The following is a 15,976-nucleotide window of genomic DNA, read 5'->3' as shown; positions in this document are numbered from 1 at the left end:
TTAAATTATTTTTTTACTAAAATGTTTTTGTATCAAAAATAATAAATATCTTTATCCTTGTCAAAAAAGTTGTCATCGTTTATTTACAGTCGTAATTTAATGGCGTTTTCGATTGGCAGTCCGGAAGCGTCCGGAATCATTCTGAAAAAATTTTATTCACACAAAACTGTCAGTTTTGTACGAATAAAACGCTTTCAGAATGATTCCGGACGCTTCCGGACTGCCAATCGAAAACGCCATAAAAAACACAAAAAAATGTTTTTTAAGATTAAAACAAATTTCAATTAGAAAAAAAAAATTACTCAATCGTTTAACAGAAGTTCATTCAACTTGATTTAATCGAAAGTATTTGGCTCCGTAAACCAGTCATATTGCGTTTTCTAAATACTTTCTTCTCCTTTTGTCTTTACTCCATTCTCCATTATATTACAAATAAAATAAAAAAAAACTAATATCCCTTTTCAGCAAACTAATGCAGACATAAATAAATAAGCATCTTATAGGTTGTACTTCTAATAAAACAACATTAAAGATAATGGTAATGCCTGGTTTGGGGATGTAAAAACAAAACTGGGGATTCCCCTGAGGCAATATAATATTCTTGATGGCTTTTTTTTAGCCAAGTGGGTCACACAAATTCAGACACTTTTAGTTTGTGTCCCAGTCCAAGTCCCAAACCAGTGAGTCCCAATTTCGTCAGTATAATGCGCATGGATATGTTCAGACAAAAAATTGCATGCAGTGCGATATATCGTACATACATGCATACATACATACGTATATAATAGCTATGTAATTTTTGTTTTGGCTGCACTTTTACTACCCATACATCTATCTGGTTCTGGTTTAAAGCTTGAAATGTGCTTTCATAATGCGTGGGACATCCCATATACATAATTCGAAACATAAAAACGAGGACAGACGAATGACATTTGCAAACTGCAAATTGCAAGACACGCACTTAAAAGTTTAAACTCTCGCTCTTTTCGATTGTGGTTGCAGATGAAATGGTGCTAAATTTATGATAAAACTGCGAACTATGATAGTTTTATGGTCATTCATGACCACTAAGGACACACTCATGACACATTTGCTACGTGATTGCATGATGATGGAGTTAGGGCAAGGCATTTATGGTCTTCGTAGAGAAGTATAGAGTTAAAAAAATATGTAGTTCCGATTCCGAACTTTGGACACAACATTCTAATAGCTATATAAAACGTATGTTGTTTTTCCTTCTTTGTATTGCTGAACGTGACTTTTGGGATTTTTCTCGCTTTGTGTGATAAGAAAATTCAGCTTCTTATACACTGAGGGAAAAACTGCAACGTAAAATAAAAATGGTCAACGTTGATTTAATGTTGAAAAAACTTACCTACATAAAACATATTTAAATTTAAGTTGAAACAACGTAAGAAAATTTAAAAATTTTGTTGAACTTTTGCTTTTGTTGCATTTTATCACCCTAATTTCCAACAGTGAGATAGCACGTTAGTAAAGCATTCGCCTTGTGACCCAGAGGTTTAAAAAAATTTATAAAAATTTACTTTTTTTTGTCTATTAAATTATGATCACTATGCTTTTCATTTTACGTTCCAAAAATTAATGAAGAAATTATGCAAAGCTTATTTACTTATTTACAGTATTCCCCGCTTATTAGCATTGCCCATTTTGTCAAATTTTTAGGTCAATTATTCGGTTGTTCAATTAAGCGAAAACCGCTTAATTGCAGCATAGGTCAATTAAAAGATAAAATATTAATCTCAACACAAACATATTTGAACACATTTTATTTTATAAAAAAAACTTATTTATACAATGTAAGGATTAAAAAAAAGTAAATAAACCAAAAAATCCTGAAATTTGGTGCAAGGAAGTATAAGGTGGCTTCAAAATGAATTTTCTTTCTCAGAAGCATGTATATATAAGATAGAAATTTTGCTAAATGGATGTAAAAAAGATGTTAAATTTTTTGTATTCCCATAATAATTGGCTTTTGTGTCGACTTTTTGTCGTCAAAAACCACCAAATGCACCACTGTGCATTTGATGTATAATTTCTATGCATTGTATTTGTCAAAAACATCATTCATCTTGACCGAAAACGAATACCGTTTCATAAGATATTTATCAAAAAAAAAAAAAAAAAAACAGAGGAATGTCACGTGCAGACAGACAAAATCCATTATATTTTTCCTTAAAAACATACGAAAATCCCCTTGCAGAATACAAGCCCGCTTAGTACTAAACTCGAAGTAAATCAATCTTTCAATTTACGGTTTTCAAGTAATAATTTATGCACAGCATTATATTATAATTAAAAACAAAATATATTTCTAATATAATTAAGAATTCAAAGAAAACCATTAATGTGCCTTTTAAGTGTATTTTATAAAAAAAAAATACAGTTTCAACTGACTTAAAAAAAAAGAAAATCACATGTTCTTCTTTAAAGTGATGTGCATTTTGTGTAAATTGGAATTGAATTGCTCATCAACAGATGGTGCTACAAATTTACCAACTTGTTTTATGGTAGCACCTCCTTTTTCTTTTTGCCATGCCATAGTGTTGCATTGCGTCATATTAAATCGTGTGTGGTTTCAAGGTGATTGCATCATTTATTTATTGACAAAATGCGATGATCCGAAAATAAGTTTTGTTCACATGTTGTGATTTACTATTATGTCTTCATGTTGTTTGATAAAAGATAAGTATCCCAGGTCAATATTTTAATTTTCTCACTGTGGAAAGGTGTATGAATTTTAGGTTTATTGATAAAAACCCTCATTATCCAAGCAGCATATTTTGAAGAAACTTGGGCAGCCTCCCTATACCAAGATTGATCTCGCAAACCAAAACTGTTAAAAGTGTTCTGAAAAAAGAAAAGCCCTATTTAAAATCATATAATTACAAACAAAAATAAAATAAAACCTATCTTGTTTGCTTATCATTTGAAAACCTCAGCTAATCATCAACTTTTTTACATTCAACTAACACAATCTCATATTAACACATTTAAATCGCAATCCTAAGCATATTATTTCCGGTTGCATATAAAAAATTATATAAAATTAATTGCGAGAAAACAATTCAAATTAATCATATTTACGTTTATCAGCTTTATTTATCATGGACAATGGACGCACATGTATGGTTATAAAACATTGAAAAAAAAAAATATTTTTCCACAATCTGTTTAAATATCAGTTATTCTCGTCGTATATTGTTTTAATTACATCTTCAAAGCATTCTATTCGTTTGCAATGAAAATTGTTTGTAATTATAATTTATGTGAAATTACACACAAAAGTAGGCAATTTGAAAATCCTCATGGAACGATGCACATGCACAAGGCATAAATGGAACCAAAGTTTAGTTGTGTGACATTAACCTCGTTGGTTATCAAGTGAAATATGTTTTTTTTGCTACATACCTACATACATACATACACATCTTCATCCAACCAAAGAAGATGGCATTAAACAGTGGCAGAAAATATAAATGCTGCGGTCAGTGGTGGATTAAGGCTTTTAATCAATTGGGCTCTTGTAATGAATGCAGAGTTTGGAGAAATCAGTTCTGCAATCACTACAATGGCGATTATGAATAATTTTGAATCTGCCAAATATGGTTGGAGGAAAGCATACCTGCAGAATGGAATCTCAATATTGTATACCCGACCCCCAAGAAAGGAAACACTCAAAAATGCGCTAACTTCAGAGCATTCACCCTCTTTAACATCGCCTATAAAATCATATCTGCAAAATCAAATTCTTTTGAGTTTATTTGAACATTTTATTGATAAATATCGTTTAAATTTAAGATAACCCAAGGAAAAATTAAAAGTTTTCACAAAAAGTTAAATTTTGAAAAAAAGCTTTTTATACTATTTTTGGATATTTTTCCTAATTTTGAAAACGGAACTCATAATTTTATTGTTAAAAGAAATTGTTCCTACTTAATAGTATCTTTTCATTGTTATTCTCTATTACTCCGGCACTGGGTGCAATGCGTGGTCAGTGTTGAATTGAGAATGGTCTAAAAAAGGGTTATGATAGGATAAAATGGGGATACAACCATACTTAGTGCAGATAAGTTGGAATATACATTAGCCAGATGGCAGATAAAAAAGAATGATAAATTGCTTAGATAGACTTTTGTTTCCATGACACGGTAATTTGTATACCAAAGTGTTGCTGTAGAAGTGAACAATAATTTATTCCGTTGTGTGTAGTGAATGTAATTTTAACGATTATTACCAAAAGAGAAAGAATTCTCTTAATGCGCGTAAGCAAGTTAGTCAAAGAAAAATAAAATTAGATAGGTATGTACGAGCATTTTGAATGAATGCCACAAGTAAAATGATTAGTTTGTAAAAAAATTACTAGACACTATATCTGAAAATATTATGGCTTACAAAATCAATTGTTTTGATTAACATTCCTAATTTTTGTATTATGAATTCAATAAAAGTTAAATGATACCTAAAGGTAAAGCTAAAGGCAAAAGTTAAAAGGTTAATAGGTAAAAATCATGGAGGTAAAACAATTGGGTTTCAAAAAGTTTGTATAATATCTAGCAATCAGTAGGTAAATTGAAGAAAAAAAAAAAACACTCGCGATTAAAATAAAATTGTACATTGTTCATGTAAACAAAAAATAAATATAAATTAAATTGCAAAAGCCAAAGATCATAGTAAATCTAGGCCAAATAAATATATTTCTCCTCATTTCTACAACATCTTCCGCATTTTAATTAACCAACCTGTCAAGAGATTAATAAGTAACCATGCGGTTCTTTAGAGAAGTTCATTGCTTTTGCTTCATTTTATTTTCAATGAATGACGCGTTAAAAGAAAGTAATGGGCACTCGCCAGTATTTCCAACACTACTCTCGAATAAGAATTTACAAATCAAAAGAAAAAAAATATAATTTCACCTCGCTTTATAATTTTATTTTATTCTCTCTTTTATTTTATAGCCTTAATGTCCGATTACTCTTGCTGGTACGTGACCCACGTGGTACAATGCAATCACGGAAACATCGCCTCTGGTGCCCTGGTAATCCCGACTGCGACGAAGCTTCGAACTTGTGCAATGACCTTATAGATGACTACAAAGCCGCAGAGGTGCTCATAAAAAAATATCCGTCCCGATTTAGGTATGAATGACGTTATTGAGCAAAGAAGGTTTTTATGAAATTTAATGGATGTGGGGTTTTGTTTTGTATTTTTTCTTTTAGAACACTAAGATACGAAGATTTATCGGTGAATCCATACGAAGTGACACTAGAAATATTGCAATACTTTGGGCTACCGTTTGATCCAATGGTAGAAGAATTTTTAGATACACATACTAAACTTAATATTGGCGGTGTAAGTTCCACATTTAGAGATTCGAAGTCAGCCCCATTTCATTGGAAGAATGATTTATCAATCGAAGAGGTAAGAAATTCTTGAAAATATTGTATATTAAGTGAATAATGCTAAAATACGTTAACGTGTTTGCTGTCTCTATTTTATCAATAGAAACATAAAAAGACACAGCGTTAATACGTTAACATAAGATCGTTATTGTATACCGTAGTTCGGCCCCCGTTTTGGTACATGGTTCAAAGGGTAAATTTAATGAGAAAGAATTCCAGTTATATAATATCACAACAAAAACATAACGGTTAAAAAAAGCTTGCACAAAAAGTACTGAGATATAAAATTGTACCAAGTTCTAAAGTTTTGTTTTAAATTGACATCAATTAAATTTTATTGACAATTTTTCTTTTAGTTACCGATTTTTAAGGTTACTTGGAAAATTGCCAAGTAAGACACCACATAGTTTTCACGCATACTTAGCCAAAAGCTTCAATCCGAGCTTGTAGGCTAACTAGTATGACGTTAGAAGTTTCCCATCTCTGTCTGGGTATATCTGGTTCAGGCTCTGTTCTGAACTAACAAAAAAAAACGCGTGTTGGTACAGGGATGGGACTTTGCTGCAATTGCAGTAGATCTACTGCATTTTTTTCAAGAAACAAATCTACTGCCTTTAAATAAAATCTACTGCACTTTTTGTTTTAAAATAAATCATCGATTTTCATGTGAACAAGATTTCACCCGAAAAAATTCAATTTTTCAATTTTACTTTTACCCTATTAAGGCTTGGCCACACTGGAGGGTATGCGGTGAGGGTACTTGTATGAAAAAAATTCCAAACTGACACATCAACGTTCAGGTGTGGAATTTTTTTAGTACAAATATCGTTACCGCTATACCGCATACCCTCCGGTGTGGCCAAGCCTTTTTTCATATATATTTCATATATATTTGTTTTTTTTTTTTTGAAATACCTACCTAATTACTAAGGACGGCATTATACATTTCGGTGGTGCTCAAAAGATGAGATTGTATCTGTAACGGACATATCTTTGGCGCTGGGTACAAAGGTGTTAAGTCAGAAAATGTAATTTTGAGGAAAATAAAATTGAAGTTTCAATTATTGTTTGTAAATCCGAATATTCTGAAGTGTAAAAAAACAAAAACAAAAAATATTATTATTTTGAAAAAGTAATGATGCAGAACTATCATCTATAAGATCTTTTTTAATATTCATATGCTGTTGACCAGAAAATGACCGTTCTTAAAAAAAAATTGTTTTGACTTAACACTTAAGAGCCATTTAGTCTTCAAAAATAAACTTGGTCCAAAGGTGTTAAGTCAAGAAAAATCTATGTTTACATTGATAACAAAGTTTAATTTATAAAAGAAAGTTGAATTCTTTTTGATCTAATATAATACTGTAGAAAATTGCCTTTCGTTTTCTGTCATCCTCTTGACTAAACGCCTTTGGGTCAATTTTTGTATTTAAAAATTAAAAATGAATGCAAAAACACAGGAGTTAAGTCAACTTACGCCCTTAGTACCACACAATTTTAAAATTTTTTGACTTAAACTCTTTGTACCGAGACGTTTCTAGCGGAACAAGATACGCTAGAGCTATGACAATAGGACCAAACGAAAGAGAAAAAAAAAAACTGACTAAAGTCCAATAAAAATACGAAAATCGATTTTTTTTTATTTAACCCCTTTGTACCCGGCTGCAAAGATATAACCTATCACTTTGAAAGCTCTATTTTGGATTATAAAATAATGATAAAATTCTTTCATTCGTGGTTATGGTCTACGAAAAATAAGATGATGAAATTTAAAATAGAACAAAAAAAGCTGATATTTTGATTTTGTTTGTATAAGAGTTTGGTTTCTACTTATCCACTCCTTAGAAAACACCTATATAAATTTTAACATAAGAAAAATATATTTATTTTTTTAATTTGTTTATTTTTTCAGATTGAAAATATTCAAGAAACCTGCACAAAAGCGATGGAGTTATGGGGCTATCGCCAAGTAGATACAACTGTAGAGTTTACAAAATCCTTTGATCCATTAATACTTCCGGCACCGTTTTCGTGAGGCGTTTTAATTTATTTTATTTTTGTGATATTCCAAGTGATTATAGAAAAAAAAGAAAGAACAATTTTACTAATAACAACGCGCGTTAAACCAAGCAATTTATTTTTAAGATAAAAAAAAACAAAAGCAAATGAATCCAGAACAAATAAAAAAAAACTTTAAGTAGAAACCCTCGAAGGAATAATATCGAATCGAATTCAATATAAAAACAAAAACATAATTGCAGTTCTCACATTCACAAGAAGTGGCAATAGATAAAATTGTATTACTTAAATAAAATATCGTTAAATGAATACCTACTATAGAGAATAGTTTGAAATAGTTTAAAAATCAAGGTAAGATATTAAAAATATATAACTAAAGGTAGTTCAATAAGCATAGTTATAAAAATCAGTAAAACGTTTGTTATTTCTTTTTAATTATAAGCAATTGCATGTAAAGTGTAGTTATATAGGCGAATTATAAAATTTATTAAATTAATAAATTATAAAACAAAAAAAAAAAATAAAATGAAACAAAACAATATCAACCAATGCACGTGCCTAAGAAACTCAAAACTAAAAAAAATATTAAAACAAAACACTAACACTACACTACACAATGTTATATGAAACTATAAAGTATTGTTAAGAGGTAACGATGTGTATGAAAATTAAAAACATTTTGAAATAGTTATAAATCGAACTAAAACAAAAATCTTATAATAATCAAAGTTTTAAGCTGAACTCTTGCGAGAAAAAGTCAAAAATCACTATAAACTAGGCTGTTTTACAAATTTCTAAACTTCTGCTTGGCCTGCGTTGGTGAGTAGGCGTTGCAAAAAAAAAATCGCTTAAATTTTAAGAAAATTAATTTTTTAACTTGATCGAACAACTTACGAGTCTATAGAAAGCTCAGAATACATAAATGAAGGTAAATGCATTACATGACTAGGAATACATAATTATAAATTATATAGTTTATCAAATTGGATTTGAGGCACAACAGAGACTTAAGTTTTGTTACTCTTTTGCAGAACAACACTAAGTTGCGCCCATATTATGTCGAACAACAGTTTTTTTTTTAATTGTTGGCCAGCATGCTACTCGTCACTATCAGTTAAGGGTGGACGCGTTTCTTGTTGAATGTCAGTAAAATGTTATTTTTGAATTCAACTGCCACTTCCATTTCAACAAGCTGGAATATTTGCAACATTTTTTGATCTTTATCGATTTCAATCGGGTTGTGTTTGGGTCAACAAAATTTGAGCAGGTCTTTTGAGTAACACGTCCCCATTCACTTCACTTTCTTGACCAAGTTTGTTGATTTAGAGGTCGTATAAATTTACCTGATATGAAAGTGTCTAAGAATTACAGACTATTATCCACGAATTCTCTTGGCACTTGAAATCAAAATGCTTCTTCGATAAATCTCATTTCATGTTAAAGACAAACTCAAAATTTTAAACAAAAGATTATTTCAAAGTTATCTACATAAATATTTTATAAAATTGATACTCCTAAATGCTATTGACGTCACATTTTTGAGATAACAATACGAAGAAATACACCTCATTTGTTAAGTTAATCAACAAAATAAAACCACTATCTTCTACTATTTATTTCCAAATAAATTTGATTATTCTCAGAATACCAAACCAATTTTTGATTCACGAATACGAACAAAATTACTGTTGAAATTCCCAATGCTATGATGCATTCAACATTATACAAACCTAATCAACAGATATTAAAAAAATTTAATTTTAAGTAGGTAGGTACTGCAAACACTATAACTAAATAGTATACCATATTTACAACAAAAAAAAAAAACAACGAACAGTTTGAAGAAACAATATAAAGTAGATAAGGACGTAAAGTAGATAAATTGTCAAAAAAAAAAAAAAGATTATGATTTAAATATTAACTTTATTTCTTCTAGTTTTGTTTAAATTTGTAAGTTGTTGTCAAAAAAAAGCAGGTTTTAGCTGCGTCCCTTTGGGAACATTTTTTATCTACTGCTTAGTACTTAAAACTAGTTCAAAGCAGCTTAGTACTTAAGTAGTAGATAAATGTTCCCAAAGGAACGCAGCTTTTATCGAAATATGTTCAAGTAAATTTATTGTTCACCCACAACTCAGGGTTTGTTGTTTTCTTCATGTTTTTGCTAAAAAGTAAAGAAATATATATACAAAATTACATTCACGTTCGCAGGGGCTTTTCGGTATCAAAACATTTTAAAAATACACCCAGAGTGCGCAAAAATTTTTTAATCGTCAATTTTGTACCGATTTTTTGCCTTCTTAAAAACATGATCTAGTTAATGAAAATGTTTAAAATCGATGTGAAAATTTAAGAAAAACCTACATTTATGAGATTGAAAATATTTTTGCAATGGCTGTAGATACCAAAAGCAGTGCTAGCCAAGAAATTCAAATTTTGGGGGTAAATTTAAAAACGAAACAATACATTAAACTGGCCATAGTATTGCACTTAAATCGATAAAACGAATCAAACTTGTATTATCATGCATTAAAAACCACCTCCTTTTGAATGATTTAGTATTTGACATACATAACTTGAAATATAATGTATTTGACATTACTCGAAATGTTCAGGTATCTGCCGGAGATACAACAAATTTGTCATCCCTTCTGATCTGGCTTTCAGAAAGAAAAATCAAAATATAATGTTCACTTACATAAAAAACTTAATACTTATAAGCTCGGAGATAAACCGCTTTTTATATTAGGTACTTGACCAGTTTTGAAAAGTAGTTGGACATTGTTATGTATGTATTAAGATAAACGCCATGATGCTTAAACAAGTGGGAGCAATTCTGGTACCATAGATAAAAATAAATGGTGTATAATTGGGGGCTATAATTTAGTTAGTTTCTGTGTCGAATTTTAAATTTGTAGCAAAATATTTTTTTTTACGATAGATGTCAACCGCTTTCGTATTCCGGGTATCAAAAATTTCTTGATACACTGAGGGCCAGTTGTACAAATATTTAATCCGTGGTTCAGCAACTTTTATCTTCTGAATTCGCTGAAAATATTAAGTTTTAGCACTGTTTCTAGGTCCATATAGGTTGAAATAGCTAAATCCATCCCTGAACCAGAGTTGATCCACTGCTAATCCACCGAAATCGGCGAGTTAAATTCCTGACCCGAGGCTGAACCACGTTTGTACAACTGGCCATGAGGGCCAGTTGTACAAATATTTAACCCGTGGATCAGCAACTTTTATCTTCCGAATTCGATGGTAAAGTTGATGTTTAGCCCTGGTTCAAAGTCCATATATGTAAAAATAGCCACATCCATGCTTGAACCAAAGTTGACCCGCAGCTAATCCGCTGAAATCAGCGAGTTAAATTCCTGAACCAAGGCTGATCCACGTTTGTACAACTGGCACTGAGAGATCCGAGATATTTTTTCCTCAGTAAAAATGGAGAATTTTGAAGAGAAACCAGACTAGTTGTCTGTGATCGAGACTGTGTATTTCGTTTTCTTCAAATTTTAGATAAAAACGAGAGATTCGTTTCATATAAGTCATGACCGATTGCAAAGATAATATTTTGTTTTATTCACTCAATTTGTTTTTCGTTTATTTCGAATTAAACAAAAATTTACAGCCCCCCTCTAAACTGCATAAAAAACGTCCCCTTATCAAGATATCAATGTTCTCGAAATCGCGCTGATTTGGACATAATTAAGCTTTAATTTTTTAAATAATAATATAATAGAAGAAAGTACATAACACAATTTTTGATTAAAAACAACATAATTTTGTAGGTTTATATTTCAAAAGAGGATCCATTTCAAATTCAGAATTTTATATGGCATTTGGGATAAAAGCGTGCGTCATTGAAAATGTTTCTAAATAAAAGTGTTAGTTTTTTGTTTTTTACATTTCCGTTTGTCCAATTTGTTGCATATATACATATTTTGTATGAAACTCATAATTTCTTGCTTTTTAGCTGATTAAAGGTAAAACTGGGCGCTCAGCAGACTCAAATAAATTTGCTTTGATGCTGTTCTAGCTGAGGCTCAATGAGCACTGCTCAGCTCATACGTAGTAATTTTTATTTAATTTTCAATTTAATATAGAAATGAGGATGTAATGATTTATATTGATTATTTTTTCCTTTTAACGTACATAGTCATAGTTATTACATAAAATCTTTGAAATTTTATGAAAATCGTTTGCAGGCATTTCGAGATATTCATGTTTTTAGTCCATAATTAAGATGCATTTTTGTTAAACAAAATTATGTATTTTATGAATATAGAAGACAAATTATGCATCAGTTTTCCAAACAGACAATTGTTTAAATAAAATAATTTACAACTGAACTCTTTTATTGTTTAAACAAGTTTGATAGTTAATAACAAACAAGTACCTATGTTTATTGAAAACGACTGACCAATAAGGTAATTTTTGAAAAATAATGTAACTATTCTACATTTAATTTGAATTCTATGTTTCTTAATAAAAATGCACCCGTAACATTTACTTCACCAGTTCACCTTAATCTTTTAGTTGGCACCTTTTTCAATAATATACGCGCTTATCTCAAACGTGTCCCATCTTCTTTATTTATAGGCAATATCCTTTTATTTTAGATCATAAGAATCAACATTACTCGAAAATTCAATGATGAGCAAAAAATAATGACTCTTAGTTAAGTGCTAATAAAATTATATATATTGTATAGAATTAAAGAAATATTTAATTTATAATTATTAAAATTGTTTGACTGGCTGTTCTTCAAAAAAAAAAAAAAAATATTTAAAAATATGTGTGTCCAATATTTTATTTAAGAATATTTAGTTATTATTGAATGTATTTGAGATTCCTTTTTTGATGAAGTAATTTGTTTTTATTTTAGTGTAAAACACTTTAAGTTAAAAATAAAATGTTTAGTCTAATAAAGCCCTGGTTGAAGCTTAAAAATTTGTCTTATAACATTGTAATGATTTGTTTAATTTGTATCTCTTGTTAGAAGAAATAATTTAAGGTATATTATGTATTTAGATTTGTAGTGATATTTTTATTATTAAAAAATTATACAAACTTATATAGAGAAACGGAATAAAGCAATTATTTTGTATTAATTTGAAGTAAAATGTTTTCCATGGATGTCTTGAAGTGATCATTTGTCTTTCTCGTTTTGTTTAACAGGTATTTCCATTTTGAATGTGCTGAGCATAGAAATTCGGAAAACTTTTTTTCTAAGCACTGTAAAGATAAGGTTTCTCAAGTGACTATATTACCCTTAAAAATGGTTGAACTGGAATTTTAACCATCAATATCTCAGGAACCGCTGATTGCACAAGAAAATTAAGGTGTGTTTTGATGTCTTGAATAAATATCCCACAAGAATCAAGTAGGTATGGATTTTTGAATAAAATAATTCTTTTATATTTTTCATTAAAGTGAAAGAACATAAACAGTAGACTGATTCAAAAAAATATTGTTTTTTGTTCATAGTTAGGTATATCGAAAATGTTGTTGCAAATAACAAAAAAAAAAAAATACTGTAAAAGTTACAGCCCTTATTATTAATACTAAGTACTGCTGCATCGCATTGAAATTTATACAAGAAAATTAATTAAATCCAGCCTTTTTGATGAACCATTAAAAAGTTATAAAATTCCAAACTCAAAAACACAATCCTTCCAAAGTAAATCATATGGGAAATAGAAATTTCAAATGGCCTTAGAAAAGCAACGAAGTTGTCTGAGCGGGGCAGAGAACCCAAAAAGGAAGTTAAAAAGCTGTTAGTATTGGCGAAAATAGTCAATAAAATGAAAATCTGATAAAAAGGTAATTTTCGTATCTACAATTTTCTCGGAAACTATAAGGCATAGTAGCATATGGTTTTCAGTTTTTGATAAGAAATTGATTGAGGCAGTTTATTTCATTGATTAATTTCATATTTAAATTCACAGTCTTGGTAAAAATAGTATTTAATGTGTTTTCTTTTAACTTTTTTTCCCAAATTTTGACTTTGAAGTTGATTATTTCGAGAACAGTTGATTGAAATAATTTGATTTAAAAACAAGAATTAAGTGTACAATTCTGGCTTTTGAATAAGGTATCATTCATAAGTGTACGTGTTGCCGTTGTTTTTTAATTATTTTATTTTGTATTTATCGTACTCGTACCGAATCAAGGATACAAAAAATTGGATGGAAGTTTATTTTTTTGCGGACAAGAGGGAGGGGGTGAAGGCCAAAAATATACTGAAAAAAATTGTTTGTCGAATATCATCATATGACACATGTTTTCAAGGTATTTTTTGACGCTGACTCTAATAAAATAAAAATAAAGTCAATACGAGTTCTCTAAGAAAAGTTATTGTCGATTAAAAACAAGGGTGCTTGTTTTTTGACTTCAACAGGTAAAATATAACCGAAACCCATGTGAAAAACATGCTACACTGATAAAATTCAGGATAAAGGTATAAGATAAAGCAGGGACGAAGGATTCATAAAGTTTTTAAAAATATTTTTGGTGAAAGGGTGTTTTTTTGGTGATTTGAGTTGTGTGTGAGAAAGGTGTCATAACTGCTGACTTACGTTTTGTAAATTTTTAAACTTGGTGAAAAAGTAATGTCTGTTATAAGAACTAAGAATCAACAGAGTCTACAAAGTTATCTTCAGTGAAACAGTGTTTTTTTTAAAGAAATTATGAAATTCGGAATTAGTACCACAAAAACTGGGACAAAATTGTTACACCAATGAAAATTGGTACAAATGTTTGATTTATAACAAAATCCAAGAATCTAAGTAGTCTATACAAATATTTTATGTGAAAGGTTTTTTGGGAAATAAGGAAAATCCGCGATAAGTCCAATAAAATCAAAGGTATAAGAGGTACCCTTACGAAATTTATTAAAAATGTTGTCTTTCCCATGGAAATTACGAATAAAACAAGGCTTTACATTTTTTTCATGTGAAAGGGTGCTTTTTTTAGGTATAGAGAAATTATGGGTATATTTGAAAAAGTGTGTAATTATAGAGTAATACTAGTATTACACTACTACGAATATCATGGTTAAAAGGGTGTTTTTTTTTTAAGTAAAAACAAAAATGATGGGCCACCCTAATAAAATTTGTGAAAAATATTGAATTTGGAATAGAAAGCATTTTTTATTTTTTTTCCTGAGTCTGAATGTACAATGGCCACTTTTTGCAAAAAAGTGGGAAATTTACGAAAGTAAATATTTTAAATGGACCTTGAGTGACTAGTGCTAAACTGTACTTTAAACACCGATTTCAGGAGATAAAAGTTGCTGAACCACGGATTAAATATTTGTACAACTAACCCTAAACATACAAAAGAAATCAGCAAAAAACAAAATCGTCATCCTATTTAAGCCTAGTCACCGCTGAAGCGAAACTAAATTTTCCATACAAAATTTCGTTAACGAAATCTTGAACGAAAAATTTCGTTTTGCTTTTCGTTTTTCAGTACGCAACCCTAGCGAAAAATTGGAGAGTTTTCACTCATTTGTTTTTTCACTTTTAATTCATTTATTTCTTGCTTTAAAAATTATTTTCTGTTGATTTTTCTTGATTTTAAATTAATTTTGAATTTTTTTATTTTGACTTTGACAGAATACTCGATGATATTGTAACGTTTTATTCCGGGTTCAAAATTAAACTTATTTCGTTTATTTAACTTCCACGTATCTTTCCGTTCAAATTAAAACACACTTTATTATAACTCAATTTACTTTTTTATTTTATGTACGTGTAAGGTTTTCTCTTGAATGTAGATGTAAAATGACTCGTTTTAAGCCAGAACTATAATTGGCGGATGGAATCGGATGCTACTGTCAATTGTTGTTGTTTTCCATAAGTTTTCATCCGTCGAGTGCGGTTGCGAGCCCGACAAACAACTTTGGTTCTATAAAGCTTTACAGATGCAATTGTTGCTTCTGTAAAGCATTATAGACGCAAAATTGTTAGTAGGGAGCGCACTCGTCGGATGAAAACTTATGGAAAACAACAACAATTGACAGTAGCTTCCGACTCCATCCGCCAATTATAGTTCTGGCCAGAGATACCCAAAGGAACATTCAATTTACAGTGCTGCCAAGATTTCAGGTTAAGCCCGAGGCGTTTTTTTTTGTCCACTTATATGGTAAGCAGGGTGGTGTTGTCGAAAAAACTCAAAAAATGAACTTTAAAGCGTGGCAACCATGCCTTGACAGGATGTCACCAGGAAACCCATGTTCAAACTGTTTCTTTAGACACTACCCTTAGGAAAATATAGCTTTCAACTGGTAAAAGGACGTGGATAGGTCGTCTTATGACGCCATTTTCCCCTTTAATATGTTGAACTACGAAAATAAGTACTTTTTCAAAAAATCCGTCCGCGAAAAAGGTAAGTTAAATTAAAAATTTGACAGATACGTATCAAGTTATTTTATTTTTTTCTAACTTATCAAATAAAAATTATTTAAAAAAACCGGGAACGGGTCGTTATTCTGTATTCGAAAATTCTGTATGACCAAAATTCTGTAT

The 15,976-nt window shown here is 30.0% G+C and overlaps 1 protein-coding gene across 1 annotated transcript in view; it reads left to right on the top strand.

Moving 5' to 3' along the window:
* The window catches only part of LOC129913061 (carbohydrate sulfotransferase 5), a 55,225-nt gene extending 45,919 nt beyond the window's left edge, over window positions 1-9,306 (top strand). Inside the window, exons 2-4 of the mRNA XM_055991461.1 lie at window positions 4,980-5,159; window positions 5,241-5,442; window positions 7,336-9,306. Coding sequence (XP_055847436.1) covers window positions 4,980-5,159; window positions 5,241-5,442; window positions 7,336-7,458 — 505 coding nt within the window. The 3' untranslated portion in view covers window positions 7,459-9,306. The remainder of the gene's footprint in view (window positions 1-4,979; window positions 5,160-5,240; window positions 5,443-7,335) is intronic.
* The last annotated feature ends 6,670 nt before the right edge of the window (window positions 9,307-15,976 follow it).

Source organism: Episyrphus balteatus, chromosome 3, assembly GCF_945859705.1.
Source record: "Episyrphus balteatus chromosome 3, idEpiBalt1.1, whole genome shotgun sequence".
In the NCBI taxonomy this organism is placed as follows: domain Eukaryota; kingdom Metazoa; phylum Arthropoda; class Insecta; order Diptera; family Syrphidae; genus Episyrphus; species Episyrphus balteatus.
This window is presented reverse-complemented; position numbering and strand designations above follow the sequence as displayed.